The sequence below is a fragment of the Balaenoptera ricei genome, chromosome 3 (genome assembly GCF_028023285.1).
Source record: "Balaenoptera ricei isolate mBalRic1 chromosome 3, mBalRic1.hap2, whole genome shotgun sequence".
Taxonomy (NCBI): domain Eukaryota; kingdom Metazoa; phylum Chordata; class Mammalia; order Artiodactyla; family Balaenopteridae; genus Balaenoptera; species Balaenoptera ricei.
In genome coordinates, this window is record NC_082641.1 from 130,648,058 (window position 1) to 130,668,675 (window position 20,618).

General features: G+C 45.5%; 1 protein-coding gene across 6 annotated transcripts in view; it reads left to right on the plus strand.

The window, feature by feature from the left end:
* Positions 1–20,618, plus strand: part of GRIA1 (glutamate ionotropic receptor AMPA type subunit 1) — a 306,492-nt gene that overhangs the window by 183,339 nt on the left and 102,535 nt on the right. For all 6 annotated transcript variants that reach the window (XM_059917554.1, XM_059917549.1, XM_059917555.1 and 3 more), the window contains 3 exons: positions 6,979–7,140; positions 9,136–9,303; positions 17,289–17,393. In XM_059917554.1, coding sequence (XP_059773537.1) covers positions 6,979–7,140; positions 9,136–9,303; positions 17,289–17,393 — 435 coding nt within the window. The remainder of the gene's footprint in view (positions 1–6,978; positions 7,141–9,135; positions 9,304–17,288; positions 17,394–20,618) is intronic.

Sequence of the window (20,618 nt, forward strand, 5' to 3'; positions counted from 1 at the left end):
GTATGTTTCATCCCTTGGTGTAAATTAAGCAGTCAGCCTGCTCCAGGTACTGGGCTGTGGATACCGTGGGGACTGAGGTTCCTGCTCTCTAGGGTCACACGGTCTTCTAGGTCTAAAGGAGATGAGAAGCAAGGCTGCAGTCAGAGAGAAAGCTGGGAAAGACCCCAAGGGAGAGAGAAATAAAGAGCTTTGTGGGGGCTTCCCTGGTGGTGCAGTGGTTGGGAGTCTGCCTGCCAATGCAGGGGACATGGGTTCGAGCCCTGGTCCGGGAGGATCCCACGTGCCGCGGAGCAACTGGGCCCGTGAGCCATAATTACTAAGCCTGCGCATCTGGAGCCTGTGCTCCGCAACAAGAGAGGCCACTATAGTGAGAGGCCCGCGCACCGCGATGAAGAGTGGCCCTCGCTTGCCACAACTAGAGAAAGCCCTCGCACAGAAACGAAGACCCAACACAGCCATAAATAAATAAATAAATTAATTAATTAAAAAAAAAAAAAAAAAGAGCTTTGTGGTTCACATCCCAAGGACCAGCACCCATTAAAGGAGCGGAAGACTAACACCTGGGTCTCCCAGAAACCTGCTAATTCCTTCTTAGTATAAAGAAGCAGGCCATTGCAAGGGCTTCATTGAAGGACAGGAGATAAGTGAATCAGACTGATGGGACTAGCGTTGAGGGGGCAGAATGTACAATGGCTAGAAAATAAGCCCAGAGTCTTGTCACTTGCTATGACTACGGTCTCTCTCCCTCACTATCTATGTTATGTTAGGCAGAAGCTACTCCATTCATTTAAGACTCAGTTTTCTAATCTGCAATGTGGGAATGATAAAAGTACCTGCTTCACAGGATTGTCACTGGGATTAAATGAGATCATACAAATAAAGCTCTCAGCACAGTGCCTACTACTACACAGTACAGGTCTGATACACGTCAGGCACGGTGGTTGTTACTGTCATTATTATTTTAGCCAAAGTCTGCATCCCATGACTTCTGTCCATTGGTTGGTGCTGGCCTGCCTTCCAGAACCTTAGAAAACAAATCTTCTACCTCTTTTCCACGACAGCCTTTCTAGGATTCAAATACATCCTTCACTTCCCTTCTTAGTCTTCCATTATTTTCAGGTTGAACATCCCCACTTTTTTCAAGCATTTCTAATGTAACCAGACTTTTCAAACTGTACTTCCCTATAACTATCCTCTCTATGGAGCTGTCATCTAAGAATTTATCTGACAATCTGGGGAAACTTGCCACATTCAACTTGTGCCATTCAGAGTATAAAGTGCAAGTTCTTCAATTTGTTCTAATCTTACCTCTTCTAGACCTCAAGGGGAGGAGATGGAGGGAGTGCTCTCTCCGGCATCCCAGGTCTTGTTAAATAACCTTCTCCTTGGCCCCTTAACAATGTTGGATGTTCCCTCTTCCTTCTAATGGGGGTGGTGTCCGCCCAAGCAGGACGATGAGGGCTGAATAGCTTGTATGTGACCTCTGGAAAGAACCCCAGAGAAAAAGGAAATCTGGCTTTGAAGATAAAGCTTTTTATCCTTTGAAAGCTGTGTTCCCATACACCTGCCTCCTGTTGGCTCAGGTGTCTTGCCTGACCCAGTGCCTGGTTTCAAAGCAGTTGTAACAACACCTAACCTCTTCTGACCCAGTGATAATGATGATGGTGAATGTGATGATAATAATAATAACATTCATAATCGCTGATGATTATAATAACATTCATTAAGCACTTACTATGTGCCAGACACAGCTCTAAGTGCTTTATGTATTTTTTTTAAATCTTGCTCCAGTTCTATGCTGTAGGTGCTATTATATCCGCATTTTGAAGACCAGAGAGCTAAGACTCAGAGAGGTTAAATAACCAGTAAGCACACATAATCAGGTTCTTTTGTTTCCAGGCACACATGATAATTAATAGTCATAATGATAACTCAGAGCTTCCTCGTGATCCTCAAAGCATTTTCTAAATCTTTACAGCAACATGAAAGCATGGCTAATGTAGTTATACTGTTAAACATCTCTTTAGGATATTATAATTATTTGAAATGCCTTTTCATTCTAATCCTTTGAAAAATATCATTGAGATATGATAGATGGAATGACTATATTAACCAGTTTAATTAATTGAGCACTTTTTCCCCCAGGCATGCTATTTAAATGACTGGTCAGCATTGCATTGCCTTCTACGATGAGTACATAGGGAATACAGATCTTAATCTCAGCTACCCCTCTAACCAGCCTACAACTTGAGGCCACTAGTCTCCTCTCTGGACAACGAGGGGTTTGACCTGATCACCAGTATCTTTGCTTCAGGTGTCTGTAAACCTAAACTATGCCCCATGGGTCAGATCCAACTGCTACCTGATTTTGTTTGGCTCATGAGCTAAGAATGGTTGTACATTTTTAAATTATTAGAAAAACGAAAAGAAAAATGATACTTCGTGACGTGTGAAAATTACGTGAAATTCAAGTTTCAGTGGACACAACCATGCTCATTCATTTTCTATTGTCGAGGACGGCTTTCGCGCCATAACAGCAACATTGAATAGTTACGACAGAAACCACGTGGCCCACCAGCCTAAAAAATTCACAATATGACCCTTTACCAAGAAAAATTTGCTGACTCCTGCTATAAATGTGGGGTAGGTGGGCACTAACAGACTTCGTATAAATCAGAGGTTTGAGAAACATCTAACCAATCTCTAACCACCATCATGGTGTCAAGGAGAGAAACCTACTGTGCCCTCCCACAGATGTTGCTTTAAGACAGAAAGCTGTACTGGAAGGCCCCTCTTTGGCAGAGTAAGACATCTCTTCTAGGCTATTAACTGTCAGCCACACTGTCTGAGCTTCTTTGTCCCTCTGTCTGGGGCAATATGGAAATGCCATCCTAAAGCTAGCCTCCTGTGTTCCTCCACTGGCAAAGCAGTGTAACACATAGACGAAGAAGACAGATTTGATGGCTGGACCACAGCTGGATTCCTTGCTTGCTGGGTGACCTCAAGGGAGTTTCCAAAGGTCCCTGAACCACAGCTCCGCACACATAAAATTGGGACAGATACTCACTCACTTATGCAAATGAGCACCTGGTGCCTACTGTGCATGTGCACCTCTCAGCGTTGTTTGGGGGGATTAAATAGGATTATGTATATAAAGCATTTAATAGAATGTCTGGCTCAGGATAAGAGCTTGGGAAATGCTTAATAAATCTAAGGGTGACTCTCGACTGATTATTTCATTTTTCAGTTTTAAATGACAACTTCATAATTCTCAAAAGGCTGTATGAAGATGAAGTTATATAATGCATAAGAAGTGACAGTTTTGCCATTGTTGTCATTTCTGTTATCCTGAGGAGCAATGCTTCTGAAGCTGCATTTCAGTAGAGCATTTAACAGCGCCAGTGTTCTTTAATTCTAGGCCAAGAGACAACAAATTAAGCAGGGCTCCCTTAACAGACCGTATCAAAGAGTCAACCCATGCCATGACTCCTCTTCCCTGTTCTGCCACGGCCACTCCCTCCCCCACTTTCCAGGGACTTAACAGATGATTCTGAACCAGCAACGTATATCAAAATTATCTGAGGATCTATTTTTATTTTTTAACAGTACTAAAAAGAAAACATATTCACATGGTAAAAAAGAAAAAAATTACTCCCTCATTTTGTGTCCTTTACCTAACATCACAGATAGGAGCTTATTTTATCATTCTTTGTCCCTTCCTTCTCAGGGGAGCTGAGGAGTTCAGTTAGAGGTCCCATCAGTTTGATTAGATATAACTTGAGGTTTGGCTCCAGTAACCTTGTAGTCAGACACTCTGGTGATGGAGTTGAGTGGCATTTATGTTTGAATAAACTCTGCCATTTCCCATGGCCCCCATTACGTTGATGGGGGCAGTCAATACAAAATGCCTGGGAGCTTGTTACAGATTTTCAAGCGACAGAATTTGACTGCAGGAGGTCGCTTTCATTTTATTCTCTCAATAGTTATTTTATGAACAAGATGTTCTTTTTAAGATCTCTAAAAATTATGGGAAGTCTCTCAACTGTGCATTAGCTTTTAACCAGGGGTGGGATGGTTGTACTCTTAGGTAGTAGAACGTCTTGGAATGCCTATTGGGTACGAGAACCTAATTCTGATTTCATCTGTACTAAAAGCTTGCTAGAAACTGTGCAATTCAGTAGACCCCTGTGAATGTGTGCAAACTGTAGCTATGGGAAAAGTTAATCACAAAATATATTTCCAACATGAGCTTCTCTTTTCAAACAATTAAAATCATCCACTGGCATTTACTGCCTGGTGATCACACTTCTCCTTAGCTCATAAGCATTCTTGCTTGAGGAAAGTCTTTGGCTTTTATTCATTCACCCAACAAATATGTATCGAGCACCTACTCTGTGCCAGGCATTGTTCTAGGTGCTAGGTTCTAGTATACATCCGTGAACAAGACAGAAAGGGTCCCTGCCCTCATGGAGCTGACATTCCAACCCGAGGAGAGAGGACAAGGGAATAAATGAGCAAACGAGATCATCTCAAATGGTGATAAACAGGGCACTGAGAAGGAACTGACTGGACTGGGTGTTGGGGGTGACTTGACTGGGTTCTACTAGAACCAGGTCTTAAGACAGCAATTCAAGTACAAGCAGCTTCTTTGGCTGCGAATCCCAGAAACAACAGCAGGGAATCAGGGATGTGAAGTAGGGAAGGGACAGCAGGCATCTGATAAAAGTGCATAACCAAGACAGTTACCCCTCGGGGCTACAGAGCTTCATCCTTTAGGGAAGCTCTAGACCTGGGTGTAGAGCATGCCTCAGGGTTACCCCACCCAGGGAAGAGGATTCTGGAGTATTTATCTACGAACTCCCCATCTGTCATTGGTTGAGAGCTGCTCTGGGTGAATGAACTCCCTGATACGCCTGGTTTACACTGCACGTAGGTGAAGTAATAGGTATTTGTAGTTAGTATATAAAGTGGAATATCAGTGTCTAAGGGGTGGGGGAGTGGAAATCAGCAGGGCATCAATAGCAACTACCACAGGGCAAGAATTGAATCTTACATAAGGGGTCAGGAAAGAGCTGTCTGAAGAGACTGCATTTTAGCTGAGATCCAAAAATATGGGCAGGAGTCGGCCAGGGAAAGCTCACTTCCAGGCAGAGAACAGCTAGGCAAAGGCTGAGGGTGGAACTGAGCTTAGTTTGTTTATAAAATAGAAATAATAAAGAATCACAGAACTTTAGAGGCATGGGTGGGGGTCTGTGTCTTTGAGTCATGAAGTCATTGATGACTAGATCGTTTAGGTAAGGAAACTGGATCAAGTCAGTGAGAAATGAAGAGACCTGGGCAGAGCTGGGGCCAGCGCTCCCGGCTCTCAGCTGTCTGTCCATGGCTCTCCCCAACCTCAGTCCACCACACTGCTTCCCCTGCTCCTTCCCCCATTTCACCCCCAGGGATCTGGCAGTTTCTCCAAGCTGTGGAGCTCAGAGAGCAATGACTTTATGATCCCTGCTCAAATTCCTGCAGTGGGCTGCCAATTATACCTTAAAAAGAAACCCAGGTGATCACAATGCTTTATGTGATCCAGCCCTGGGCTGCCGACTGCATTTCCCGCCCTCTCTCTCGCTCACTCACTGTGCTACAGCCACACCAGCCTTCTGTTTCTGGAACATGCCAAACATCCTCCAACCCCACTTCACCTTCCTTCAGAGGACTCATAGCTACTGCATGGTATACTCTGTACTCTAGACACTGTGCTACATATTTACTCTTCTTTAACTGAAGTATAGTTGATGTATAATACTATATGTTATAGGTGTACAATACAGTGATTCACAACTTTTAAAGGTTATACTCCATTTATAGGTCTTATAAAATATTTGCTCTGTTCCCCGTGTTGTACAATACATCCTTGTAGCTTATTTTATACCTAATAGTTTGTTTGTTTATGGTCTATCTTTCCCACTACAAAGTAAGCTTTGTAAGAGAAGGAAGTTGTTTTTCTCACTATTAGAAGAGTACACTGTAGGTTCCCAAATATGTTCGTTGAATGACAAGTGAGCAAAGACCTACAGAAGACCTTAGTTCTGGTCCCCTCTCTGCTACTAAATCAATGAATGACTCTGTGAAGATGATCCTCCCACTCTGGTCTCGATTTCTTTATCTGACAAATAAGCATATAATTTCTACCTTATAAAGCCATAAAGTGAAATGCGGCCGTAGATTTGAAAGTATTGTACACTATAGAAATATATTATACAAATACAAGGTTTCCTTTCTAAATTGAAGGCTTCCTGAGTTTCAATGAACTTCGCCAAATGGGGAGGAAAGTTTCATTCCCAATAAAAAGTGCTTTGCGGATATGAGAACTGATCAGGCCTCACTGGCTAGAGAAGACCTCGGCTGTGGCACAGGAAAGAGCACAGGGGGAGGGGTAATCAGCATCCAGCCTCTTCTAGACACGCTGGTGACCTTGGGGAGCCCTCAGGCGCTTGCCCCTGATGGACTTCAGATTCCTCTCCTCTCAAAAGGGTGGAGAGTGGTGATGGTGGAGGAAAAGCCTCCCCCTCTTCTGTTTTTTATTCTATTGCACATCTGTGTCGTCATAGGAATCACTGTGCACCACGCACTTGACATGCTTTTTCGTCCCACTGCTTTTTCTCCCCCGCCTCCTAACCTCCATTATTCATAGGAGAAAACGTCAGGGAACTTGGTCCAAGGTAGTAACTCACAGCTGTGAGCAGCAGAGCCCACCCTCCAACCCAGGCATGGCTGGCTCCTGCGCAAGTGCTCTTAACCACTGTGCTAACTCTGTGCACAAACTAAGTGATAACAGAATTCAGAAGGGAGGGAGACACAACTGTCTCTCCATTACGTCGGTTTCACCTTAAGTAGGAACTGGGTGGAAAAGGCTGTGATTCTGTAACATGGTTAAACGGATGTATCCAGGCAGCAGATTCTGACTTCTCTCCCTTCCTCTCCACCCAGGGTTTCATGGACATTGACTTGAACAAATTCAAGGAGAGTGGAGCAAACGTAACAGGTTTCCAGTTGGTGAACTACACAGACACCATCCCGGCCAAGATCATGCAGCAGTGGAAAAACAGTGATGCTCGGGACCACACCCGGGTGGACTGGAAAAGACCTAAGGTAAGAAGATGGGCAGCAGGCAGCAAAGGACCAGCCTGGTCCCTCTGCCTGCCCTAGATTCCTGGGTAGTGTTAGCCTTTAGATAAGGATAGACTTTCTAAGAGGAACAAGTTAAGCAAAGTGTATCCGTAAAGACTGAGGGTATGGACAATCCAGAATGACAGTGATTTTAACAAGATAAATATTTTGATTTTCTTTCATATAAACAAAATTCAGAAGTCAGCACCCCAGGGCTTGTGTAATGGCTTCACAATCATTCAAACACTGAGGCGTGTTCTATCTTCTTGCTCTGCTATCCTCGGCATACGGCTGCTACCTTATAGCCCCAAATGGCTGCAGAAGCTCCAACAATTACCTCCCTATTCTACCCAGCAGGAAGGGAAAAGGAAAATAAAAATCAAAACTGCTTCCTATAAGAACTCTTTCCAGAAGTCACACACAGATCTTCCCTTCACATGCTATTGGCCACATCTTAGAAACCTACCCCAGCTACCTACAGGGGAAGCTGGAAAATGATGTCTCTACTCTGGGCAGGACCACCATGTTGCACAGCTCCAGGGGGATGCATTTATTTCTTCATGGATTGAGCCTCCTAGATTTGTGCAGTGAGCTGGCCCTTTTTCTAATCAGCCACGTACCTAGCTAAAAATCAAGGAAATTTAACTAAGCAATAACCAGCACATCTCCTTCTCAGAGAGTCTACTACCAATTATCATGCTGACTACCTGTCTCTCACTTCCCAGCAAGGCAGCTTTAAATCCTGCAGCCAAAATCTATATTGTTTGCTATTTGATAATGGCTTAGAATAAGGATAGGGGATAATTTTTCTTTCCCACATCAAATCCACCAGTTTGGCAATGGCTGTGAGAAACACTGTGTTGAGAAGGATTCTGAGGCTAAATTTGTTTATCTGGGGCAAACTGTGGATCCTTGGCAACTTTCTCTTGCCACTCGTCAATTTCTTTTTGTGAATGGCAGGCCACTTAACCGAGATGCTTCTCGTCCCACTTTTGCTCAAACTGAGTTAGCAATTCAGAAATAAAAACTTATTTCAATATGAGCTTAAGCAAGCAAAATCACAAATGTGCTTTAAAGCAATGAGCAAACCACACAGCAGTTAATTCATTAATATGCAAAAAGCCCACCCAATTTCCAAAAGATTGGAGCTGATTATAAAAATAACAAAATATAATGTATATACTTTTAAAATAGCAAGAGAATCAAAGTTAAGAACTGGAAAAATACATATACATTCATTCTACAACTCTACTGTTAACTTAGAATGTGCCAGAGAACATGCTAGACATTGAGGACAAATTAATGAGGACAGACATGAGTTCCAGTGCCGGGAAATGTTGTTATTGTTATCCTGCTTTTGTTTCAACATTTTCACCCGCTTTTAGGCAAGATGGGGATAAAATTGAGGGTTAGCATGAAGAAGCACAAGGGGAAAGTTTGCAGAATGTAAACCTGCCACTTGAGTGAACCACATGCGGAAATAATTAAGAGTTGACCCTTCTTGGATTATTCTTTTTTTCTTTTACTGTCACCAGGGATGGTGGAGTAAACTGTTCCTCTTGGCTCCCAACTGATGACTATAACACAGAGAACACCAAGTGGTTTTCCATGGACTGTATCAGACAGATACAGATGTGCTGTATTTAATCTATGGATTCTTTTTCCAGTTGAACCAACATTTTCAGATGGCAAGATTGAACACAAAATTCTAAAGTTCTCTTCTAACATCACAACCTGCAGTAATACTGAACTCATAATCCAGGGGGGCAATATTGGCTATGAGGTGGAGCAGGAGCCCCCATCTAAGAGGCAGGCACTTCCTGGCTCACGACTGCTCCCCTCCACCCCCCTACTCCCCATCCCTGGCCCGCTGCAGGCATCCTCACCACCACCGGGAAGCTCCTTCCCAGATGCAGCTCCCACCTGCCTCCCTGTCAGCTCGCTCTGACACCTAACTGTCTCTGTTCCTCCCACTAGTACACCTCTGCGCTCACCTACGATGGGGTGAAGGTGATGGCTGAGGCTTTCCAGAGCCTGCGGAGGCAGAGAATCGATATCTCTCGCCGGGGGAATGCTGGGGACTGCCTGGCTAACCCAGCTGTGCCCTGGGGCCAGGGCATCGACATCCAGAGAGCTCTGCAGCAGGTGAGGCTGGCAATGGCTGCCCCATCTTATGGGAGCCTCACCGGGGATTTCAGCATCAGTTTCAGGTGGGACGTAGCTATTTAAAAGAAAAGGTAGAGCACGCCTCAAGTTTGGACTGCCACTGCATTGTGTCTGTGGCTCTTGGCGTACATGGAAGGTCATGCAGAAATTTGAAAAACAAAACAAAAAAACGCAGTAGTATGGAATAGTCATTCCTGATAGCACAAAAGCTCTATTTGCTGCTTAGGGTTTATGTTAAAGAGGGGAAGCCAGTGATTTTGTATTTGGAAAGGGGACTTGAGATATACAAGGATGAAACTGAACCATTTTAGCAGTCTCTTGGAGACTCCCCCTCTTGCCCTGATTTTCTGGATTTCTTCATCACCTTTGCTTTCTGTGCACGTCATGATGGGACCCTGAAAATGTTTCTCGGGACTTCTGATTCTATCTTCTTGCTTCTCAGCATTGCAATCATCAATTTTGTTCGCGCTTAACAACAGGTAAAGAACGGGGATAGAAAATGGTCAGGCCCCTCCAATCAGTTGGCTATGCAGAGGATTCTGAGGCTGAATCCCGATTCAACGGGGGGAGTAAATACTCAATTAGTGATATGTCTGCTGTGGAAGCAGGATGAGACAGAGGTAAACGTGAGCCATGCATTTAACATTCCTGGTTTAGAAGGTTCTGGGGCTTTGCCCAGTTTTATCACTCTCTGAGCTCCTTGAAGTCTCTAGGAGTTTCTAGAAGCACCTCAAGCCCAGGCTGTGGTCCTCCAACTCCTGACGGATAGCACTATACAATGCCTCTCATGCCTCCTGAGAGAGGCTGTGTTTCCAAAGGGGACTGGGCAAAGAGGGCAGTGCTCACTGCAAAGGAATGTCCAAGTATCAGACACAGTGGCAAGCCAGCCAACAGCAAGATATTTTGGTGCAAATGCCTCTCAGGACCTGCCCTCCCCATCCAAGAGTTGCCTAGATAAGACCAGCTCTACTTTCAAGACTCCATTCAACAGAAGATGAATTTGGACTCCCAGGGAAGGAGAGATGCGTTTCTGAATGAGGGAGAAATGTAGAGCAAAATGTACAACTATTCCCATTTGTTTTCCAGCCACACGTGCGCAGCTCTAACAATTTTCACAACCTGGAGAAAGAGACAAGACAGGAATATCACAGGCTGTTCTTCAGCTTGGATGAATTGCCTGCACATGGAATATGAATTATACTTCTGTCCTTTGGAATGAAGTGAAGCAGCTGCCCTGTGACTACACGCAAACGGGTCCACCCGCAGCCCCTTCTGCCCTCCCCCTGTCTCTGTCTCTGCGCAGGGCGGCCCCGAATCGCTAGGCAGCAACAGCAGACACCCACCAGCTTCAGAATGATCGCCAAAGGTGCCGTGCCCACCTTCTGGCTTGTTTAAAACGCTCTTCCAGACCCCACAGTCGAGACAGATTCTTTTTGCAGTGTGAAGCTAGTTTCAGGAGGTCCCACGGACTTGCCCTCAGCTTCACAACCCTTCTAGCTCCCTTGCCCCTCCCATCTTAAGGGCGTCCCTGGAAGGATATCCTGATGCCATCGTGACAGTGATGAAGCCTGGAGACGACGTGGGTGGCAGGAAGGGCACTGAATCAGGAGAGCTGGGGTCCAGGTCCCGCTGGGCCCCTGAGTCTCTGGGTGACCTTGAAATACTCATTCAGATCTCCTACACCCTTCCCTTTCCTCATCCATGACAATGAGGCAGTTAGAGAGACAACTCTTGGGTCCCAACTGGCTTAAGAACTCTAAGGATCTAATTTATTTTCTCTTATGCTCTAACCCATGTCTTTCTGGTTGTAACACGCTCAGGCTTCCACTTCTGCCTTCAGTGGGGTTGAGAGGAGGCAGTTGCCTTAATCAAAAAAATAATAATCTCTATACTGTCTTGAGTCAAGACATGTGTGTGCCAGTCAGCTGCTCCTGAGAGCCTACTCCGTGCTCTGGTCTGGGGCCAAGCTCTGGGGACAATAAGAGAAGTCAAGACCTGCCCTCAAGAAGCTCCCTTCGGTCTCTATTGGGTGTGGACGTAGGGCAGGGAGAACTAGCCACAGAACAAACCCAAAAATAAAACCAACATTCTGATCTAAAAATCAGCTGTTCAAACTGATTACTTTCAAATCTTTGTTAATCACCTAGAATCACAAACACATATTGCTGAAAGAGACCTGAAAGATTACGACCCCCATTTTCCCTCACATTATAGATGAAGCAGCTGACCTAGAGTAGGCAGTGACTCAGCCGAGGTCACAGAGCAGCTTAGCAGCACGGGCTGGACCAGACACCCATCCAGGGCTCTTCTTCCTGTCCCACAACTGTCCTGTGGCCCCAGGGGCCTTTGCTTGTACGCACTGAGCTCCAGGGCCTTAAACACACAGTCATGGCCACTGTCCAACCATCTCACCCTCAAGACCCATCTCTTGAAAAAGCCATGCCCCTAGGGAGGAGCAATGTGCCTACAGTAGACTGGGTAAATCCCAGTGACATTCGGTCCTTGGAACCCAAGGATGGGGGCTCGAGTCTCTTCTGCCCTGCCCATTGGCCTTCAGGTCACACATGGGGAGGGACCTGTGGGTCAGCTTGTGGTAGAGCTGGGATGCCTGTGAATTAGGCCAAGAGGAATTAGCACATTATTCTAAAAATAATGGTAATACCAGCTATGATATGCCCAGGGCTTACTATGCACAAGGTACTGAACATATTTTACATGTTTGATCTCACTGAATCTTCAATATAACCCTCTGAGGTAGCTGGTTTTATTAACTGCGCTTTATAAACGCAGAAACTGAGCTACAGAGATTTTTTTAAATTTCCCAAAATTATACAGTTATTGGTAAAAGTGGGACTCCAACCCACGTCTCCTTGCTACCTCACCCTGTCTCCGTAACTGCTCTGCTCTGAAGCCTCAAAGGCCCAGCCCAGCAGGTGAGACACGAGCTATGGCCCAGCCAGCACCAGCACATGGCCTTGGGTAATATCTACATGCCCCCGCTCCCCCCCACCCCACTATAGTTTCCCCAGTGGCAGAGTGAAGACAATCAACCTGCCTGCTCCCTGCCTGACATCCAAGGAGCCATTCAGAATATTAATGAGCCCACATCCTGGAATTCCTCAGCGCTCCAGGAAGGAAGAGGCATGAGGGCGCCCATAAATTGGCTTCTGGCTGGCAGAAAAGATCCAGCTCCCCAAGTCAGGCTGTTAGCATCTGGGGGGTCATAGGCCCTTTGAGGATATGATGGGAAACAAAGCTTTGTACTCATTCCCAGAAAATGCACACACATATATTTTTGCATGACCAGGAGTCAGGTGGACCATAGACACTCTTAGAAGCCCAGCTAAGCGCCTCGGTTGAAGAATCGCTGCCCTAAATTAGGATCAGCCCTCTTGCCTTTGTGTTTGCAATCTGTCAGTCAACGACCACGCACGTTGGAAGTGAAGGTTTACGTGGCATATTGCTAGATGAGGTTGGGGCGAGCTGGGCAATAGGGGTGTAAGACACAGTCCATACCTTTCAGGACTCAAGACCCAGTGTTGAAGGAAAGACAAGCTCCTGAGAAATAATAGCCACAAAGGTATAGATTAAGGGCTAAATAACACAGCCAGGCTCTTGGTGCTATGGACTGTCAGAAAAGAATGCCATGACTGAGGAATCTGAACATTACCAGGCTTCCTGGAGGAACGAAACTGGGGCTTTAAGTACAGTGACCATATAATTTATCATCCAAACTTAAGAGTGAAAGGGAGAGCTATTACCAATTATCCCAGAACAAGACATGTAAACTGAAACGATCCCAAGCTAACCGAGATGGATGGTCATTCATGCCTTAAAGGAAGGGTGAATTTGAACAAGGAGTGATTTGGGTTTTGGAGGGTCTGGGTGAGGATGTAAATGGTACCCAGCAGACGGCTAGAGTGAGGGTACCAGTGAGGACTTGTGGGCATCGTGCTTGGCTGTTAGCGTGTAGGAAGAGAAGAGCTGGGTTCACACCATGACTCCGCCAAGCACTATCTGGGGGGATCCTGGATTAATTGCTCCACTTTTCTGGCATTAATTTCCTCATCTCTTAAATGGACATAATCCTCTTAGCACTGCCTCCCTCACTGGCTTGTCACAAGGCTCAAAAATATTTTTTTTTTAAAAAGGGATAATATATAAGCTTCTTTGAACCTCAGGGCAACTGCATGAGATAGAGCAGGATTATTCTTCCCATTGTTCAGGTGGGCAAGTGGAAGCTCAGAGGGGTCCTGAGACTTAACTTGGCTAGTACAACCAGAATGTGGTCTACTGGGATCTAGCCCGCAGGCTCTGACTTCCCACACCCGGTGAGCATTCAGGAGGAGAGGCCAAGAGAACAGATCCACCTCACGGCAGCCACAAAAAGGCTGCAGAAGCCCCGGGCCCAGAGCATCTCCGCTGCCCCCGCTAGGGATGGGGATGGAGGAGTCATCAGGGTTGATGGCTCAAGTAGTAGAAACACTAACCAGCGATCAGCGGGCACCAAGCAGGAAAGATAATCTATGCTTCAGCATCTCATGGGTGGCAGACTCTGAGCTGGCACCCAATACCATTCACAGGAAATCCAAGGTTAATTCTCTGTCTTTCACAGGGGGAGTCAGCAGGTGCCAGGACAGTGATGGCAGGTCCAGGAGGCAGGAACTAAGGAGAAACTCCAGGTTTCCCTCAGTCTGATCCCTGTCACCCCAGCATGGGGGTAGGGGGTAGGAGTGGGGAATGAGGGCTCAGAGGCTCAGTCCTGATGGATAGGATGGCAGTTTCCAGATGTGCCCATAGCATATATTTCTGAGAAGCTTATTCCTCCGACTATGAGTCCAGACTATCCTCATAAATGGTTTGGGGCTAATCCATTCTCTTGACCTCTCCTTGCTCTGCCATCATGGAATGGTAATTCTGGGACATCTTCTTTCCCACTTTAATTTATCTCAGGGTATATAAGTCTTGGCTTCTCCAGCTAGACGGTGAGAACCTTCAGCTGCTCCAGGCCTCTCCTGATGTACTGTGAATCCTGAACCCAAGTGCCGTAGCTCTGAGGCTCAGTAATCCTATCTACAACATCAGCAAAATAACCTCTGCTTTTGCTACTCACTGGGTTTCTGGGAACATCAAATAAGCAGCATCTTGTGAAAACACTGTGGCAACACAAGGGGCCCTCGGGTCACAAAACTTTGCTGCTGCTGATTTTTTTTTTGGAAACTGAGAAAGGCATGTAAAAATGACAGTGAAAAGACCCTCGTTTCTGCTGAAAGAATCCCCTGCTGTGAGACCACAGCTTATCAGACCCAAGGCTTCCATGTTAAGTCTTCTTCTTTGCCATCCTGCTTACCCACTGTACACAGCACAGTAGTAGCAGTAATCATTATCTTCATCATCATCATCACCATCACTTAGATAACAGACACTATTCATCGAACATTTATGTCCCAGACAATATGCTAAGCACTTCAGTTCTTTGAGGAGGAAACCAACAACAGATATAGGCACAGTGACTTGTACATGGCCACATAGTTAGGAATTAACAGAGTGCAGCCTGGGGAGGACCCAGCTGGAATAGAGGATAGCAGTCGTAGGCCTGGAGAACACACGCTCTATACATCTCTGTGTCACCCCTCAGAGCCTAGGACAGTAGCACTGTCCTCTGTTTGAGAGGCCACTTGGTGTATTAAGTGAAGAAACCAGAATATGTCAGAAGCTCTGGATTTCAGGCCTGCCTTGGACACTTGTAAGTCCTAAGTCTTGAGCAAATCACTTTACCTTCCAGAGTTTAGGTTTCTCTCGTGAAAGTGAAGATCCTACTCTCTCTCTAACCGACCTAGATCAGGGGATTGCTATGAATGGAGATGAAGTCATACGTGTGAAAATGCTTCATAAACACTTGTAAAATGGTGGTAGTATTAATAATAACACAATTAGTAATAATAAAAATAATAGCTGGCCTTTGTTAAATACTCACCATGGGGCAAGCATTGATCAAAAAATATCTCATTTAATCTGTAAACCAACCTTAAGACATAATTAAACCTAATGGGTCTCATGAAACAAATGAGGAAACTGAGTCATAGAGACAATATGCAATTTGCTATATGAATATGGCATAATGATAATTAGCATGACATGAATGACATAATGATAATTAGTATGACACTTGATACCAGCACCAAAAATAGATGCCCATTTGAATCATTAATGACACTTCTTTCTGTTTCTGCAAACCATCTGCACGTCTATCCCAGTCTGTTTTTCCAAATGAGCCACATAAGTTGGTACACAGCAATGAATGGGAAGCTAAAGATGGGCAAGAGACGACCAAGGCGAGAAGGTGAAGCTTCTGGTGGATTGGAATTGCTCTCTTCTTATTCTTCGTAGCAGGATTGGTACTTTGCTTCCTCTTTGAAAAGCAAAACCAGCCTAGACTTTTCCAGAGCAAGAATTTCTCCAGATTTCATCTCAGAGAGTGAAGAGCTTGGTATATAATTTGTTCAGTGCTGTGGGCCTGTTGTAACCTCCCCACTGGGACTTCAAACCAGGAGCTGATGGGAGGGTCAGCCTGAGAGGAGACATACACACACACACACACACACACACACACACACACACACACTTTTCTTTCTTTCTTTCCTTCTTCCTTCCTTCCTTCCTTCTTCTTTCTTTCCTTCTTTCCTTCCTTCCTTTCTTCTTTCTTTCCTTCTTTCTCTCTTTCTCCCCCACCCCCGCATCTCAAATACACACACACCCCAGCTATTCTTATACCTTCTGAAGGCAGAGGGACTGATCATTCACTGTCAGAAAATGGTAACACCCTGTGAGGCTTCCTTTTAAGCTATTTGAAGAAGGGGGAAGTAAATAATGCTGGGTTAAAGTGCCCGGTTCATATTGGTTACAGGTTCAGGCTCATGTCACTGGCCTTAGGCCAGACTGATCTGAGGACACATGGTGGATCATAATTGGACAATGTGATTTCTTACACTCAAGTCGATGATACACAGCTAGACTCATCCCCAGTTGGAGGGTGGATAAATTTTATTGGTCACCTCCAGAGCAGCAGGCTTGGTTCCAAAGGTCTTGGATCCCCCATGTTGACTACTTGGCCTTTAAAACGAACTTGGAGATAGGAAGCCATGGAAGTTTAATCTGTCTCGTTTGTGGAGAAGTCCCATGCAGCGTATTTGGGGGCTTCCAATACGCACCTTGATTCCACCAGCTGAGACCTGTTGAAAGGCTCTGGTCTTATAAAGAATCTCTTCAGGTGCTTTAAAGTTTGCACAGCACCTTCACATTTGCTGTGTCGTTTAAGGTAGATGGGGCAGGAAGTTTGAGACTTAGAGAGGCAAATTGCCCAAAGTCACTTGGCTGTTCAGAGGAAAGTTGGGGTAAAATCCAGGTCTCCCAATTCTAGGTCTTTAGGCTCCCAAGTATTGTAATCCCTGGACTCACAAAGGAACTAAGAAGCCGTATTGAGGCATAGCCCAAGGCATCACAAGGCCAGCTCCCGGTCCTGGGTCTTCTCCTGACTCACCAGGGATGGCACCACCCGTCTCTTCCTTTGCAGGTCTCCTTCAGTTTCTACATCTGAAGGTGTGCACCTGGGGAGTGGTCTTTCTCACAGTGGTAGTCCTGATGGGGGAGTTTGACTGAGGATGGCACAGAGATTTCCTTTCAGGATCTATTTTGATCCACTGTTACTGTTTGCCTAAAGCAATGGGTGAAAAAGTTTTCAGGATGAATTTCAGTTTAGTAGGCAAGAGAACTGTACTCTAACAGTGATGACTGCTACAGGCAAAGGAGTAGAGAGGTGTTTAGTACTGATGCTACTCCAAGACCTCATCCCATGTAACTTCCTCAGGTTCTGGACTTTCACTTCAGCAGAAAAAGCAAACCGATGAACAAACATGAAGCGCAACTTCAGGGTTCACTGGTCACCACCTGGCTTTCTTTTCCAGGTGCGGTTTGAAGGCTTGACAGGAAATGTGCAATTTAATGAGAAAGGACGCCGGACCAACTACACCCTCCATGTGATCGAAATGAGGCACGACGGCATCCGAAAGGTAAAGGTCCCTTTGCTTCAGTTCCACAGGGAGGAGAGGGCTGAGCAGAGGCTCAGGCCGGAGCTGAGGGCCTTGGAAGCCCTGGACTGGATCTCTTAGAAGAGATGCAGGCAATGAGGATTCTAGCCTCAGCTCTGCCACTAACCAGCTGGGACTTCGGGCGAGTCAGTTCCTTCCTCTGAGAATCGAGGAGATTAAATGGAGATTTAAAAAATCTCCAGCTTTGTCTTGGGGTGCTTGTGAAGATCCAAGGGATGGGAAATTACTGTGAAAATATAAAGTAATAGATGTGTATAAAATGCCCCTGCTGCTCCTATAGGATTCCAAAGTAAGAACTTGAGAATGATGATTTATTGAGGAAGTGAACCATCTTCTCCTGGTCCACACTTGGTCGTATCCCCTCTACTTTCCACATAGAAGTATAAGTGAAATTTAGTTTGTGTATATGTATGCATATTAAACATTTTAGAACAACATTCAGATCCTTGGAGAAAACGTTCAGAATTCTACCACACTCTGTGTGCTCTGGCCTCTGCCAATTTCTCTGACCTTGACCCTTGACACTCACTTCCTTCCCCCTTCCACTCCAGTCATTCTGATCAACTTTCACTTCCAGGAATACACTATGTTCTTTCTCACCTCCCAGCCTTCAAACGTGTTCCCTCTGCCTAGGACTCCCCCTACCCCATTCCCTTCTTTTGCCCGGCCAATTCCTCCTCAGCCTTCAACACTCAGAGAAAATGCTACTCCTCAGGGAAGCCTTCCCTAGGCTCCCTTGTTATGCCTCATGGCAGCCTCTATGTTACTGTCCATGGCCTTCATCACATTCCCAGTTCCTTGGGGTGGCACCGCGTAGTGGGTAAGAGGCATTGCACACGTGGTATAAAGCTAGCAGGGGGTCATGGGTCAGAGTATTAGCTCTGGAATCCTGGGACTCAATCCTGGCATCACCACTTACCAGCCTGTGATTCTGGACGAATAAATCAGGTTCTTTGTGCCTTAAGTGGGGGTCACCATAACAATGCCAATCTCAGAGGCTCACTGAGAGGATTAAATGATCTAACGGGTGCAGAAGTTCTGAGGGCTGCGCCTGGCACATTGAAGACTGGGCCTTCATCTCTCCAACTTGATGCTCTCTATGCCTGTGCTGTCAAATACAGTTGCCACTAGCCATGGATGGCCATTTAACTTTAATTCTAAATAATTAAAGTTTAAAAGTCCCTCAGCTGCACTAGCCACATGTCAAGAGCTCAGTAGCCACAGGTGGCTAGTGGCTGCCATACTAGACAGCACAGATGTATTCAATAGATCATTTCCATCATCCCAGAAAGTTCTACAGAACAGGTCTGCTCATGCTTTCTATTCCCAACCTGTGGCGGTCCATGATGCTCTGGGTGGTTTGGTGAGATACACTGGCAGAATGGTTATAAGCTTAGGCTTTGGAGATAGACACGACCCGAATTAAGTCTCTGCCTTACTCTTTACTAGGCATGTGACCTTGAACAACTTAGCCTCCCTGGACCTCAGTTACATCATCTCCAAATGAGGAATAATGCCCTTTACCTCACAGGGTTGCCATCAGCACTGAGTGAAACAATGTCTGCTACCTGCTTGCCTGTATCAAGGGATTCCCAAAAGTAGACCCTGGCATGGAGTGGACATTCAGTCCATGTTTTGTTTGTTTGTTTCAACTGCCTTCTTTAGGCCACAGGGATTTTTATGTCAGCCTTGATTTTGAGTGAGTCAGGCTGTGCAAGCTCATGGAATGGATAAATCAGCAAACAGAAATTACAGAGTAACCTTAAAATCCACAAGCAAATCGTTGTGCTTTATTTTTCAGATCCTGGGGCTGTTTTTCAACTTACTTTCCCATGACTAAATCCTTTCCTAGAATGTGGGCTTAAGCATCCTTTGTTTACAGGGAATCTGACTTTCAGACAATCAATTCCTCCACATCTGTGGCTTCAGGCCTTTTACTCAATCAGCCTCTTAACAAAGTAATTTCTCAGATTCAAAGTAATTTCTCAGATTCACGGTGACCTCGTTGTGCTGGTTTCAGTGAGCAGTGCCTGGCCTTACCTAATGTAGGTAATAGAGGGGCTACTGCTGCTTGACCGGGGGCCTTGAGGACTCTCTCCTGATCTTTAGGCACATATCTTGGCCACCGATCTGCCAACACACCCTCTAGTTATCTGGGTCCATTTTGACATCCTACTGAAATGTGTGTGCTCTACACATACGTCCATCAAATGCTTAGGATCTTCAAATGCCAGAATGGGCACTGGCTCCACTAAAGCTAAATCCTTGGGAAATCCCATTCAGAGACTCCACTTCACCGTGGGGTGCTGATTTAGGGACCTCTGTCCAAATAAAATACCTTGTCAAATTCAAGTAGGATCACAAATTCTGGTAACTGGCTGCCAAGAGAGAAGTGTAGGAAAATTCTCGAAGGTCTTTCATGAAGGGACCATCATTGTTGATTTAACCATCTCTGCCCATCACTACTGGTCCTGTAGCTAATTTTGGACTTGAAATGGCCAAGTCTCATTTCAGCTTGATATGTGTCCCCCTGCCGTGCCCCAAGTTTGTCATCCCCAGTTCTGACCCAAGTATAACTGGAAAGGAAAGACTGGGCAGGGAAGAAAGTGACACAAAGTCCTACTGATGTCAATGCACAGCTCTCCAGTCCAGATGTCCTTTGGAAGTTTTTTCTTTAAATCCTTGCCACCCAACTTTGGACATACTGAGACCTGGTGTAGCTCTAAGACAGAGCTTCAATCCAACCACTTCTCTCCATTTCCACTGCTGATCCCAGAGCCCAAGCCACCTTCCACACCTGCCTGACTCACTCAGGAGCCTCCTTACCAGTCACTAGTCCTACTGGCCATGTTCTTGCCCCTCTAGAAGGCCATTTTCCCCACACAAGAGCCAGGATGATAATTTTCAAATATACATCAGGTTATATTGCTTTTCTGCCTAAAGCTTTTGACTGGCTTCCTACTGCAGGTAAAATATAACCTCGTCTTGACCTTCAGAACCCCAGACGCTGTGTCCCTCTGATACCAGCTCTTGCTCCTCTTTCTCTGGCTCATAACTCCACAGCTACCCTAGCATCTTTCTGTTCCTTTACCCGACATTCTCAATCACTGTAGTTTCATATGCAGTGTCTCTCCTTGTCACTCAAGTCTGGCCCAAGCAAAGTCACTTTGGAGAGGCCATCCCTGA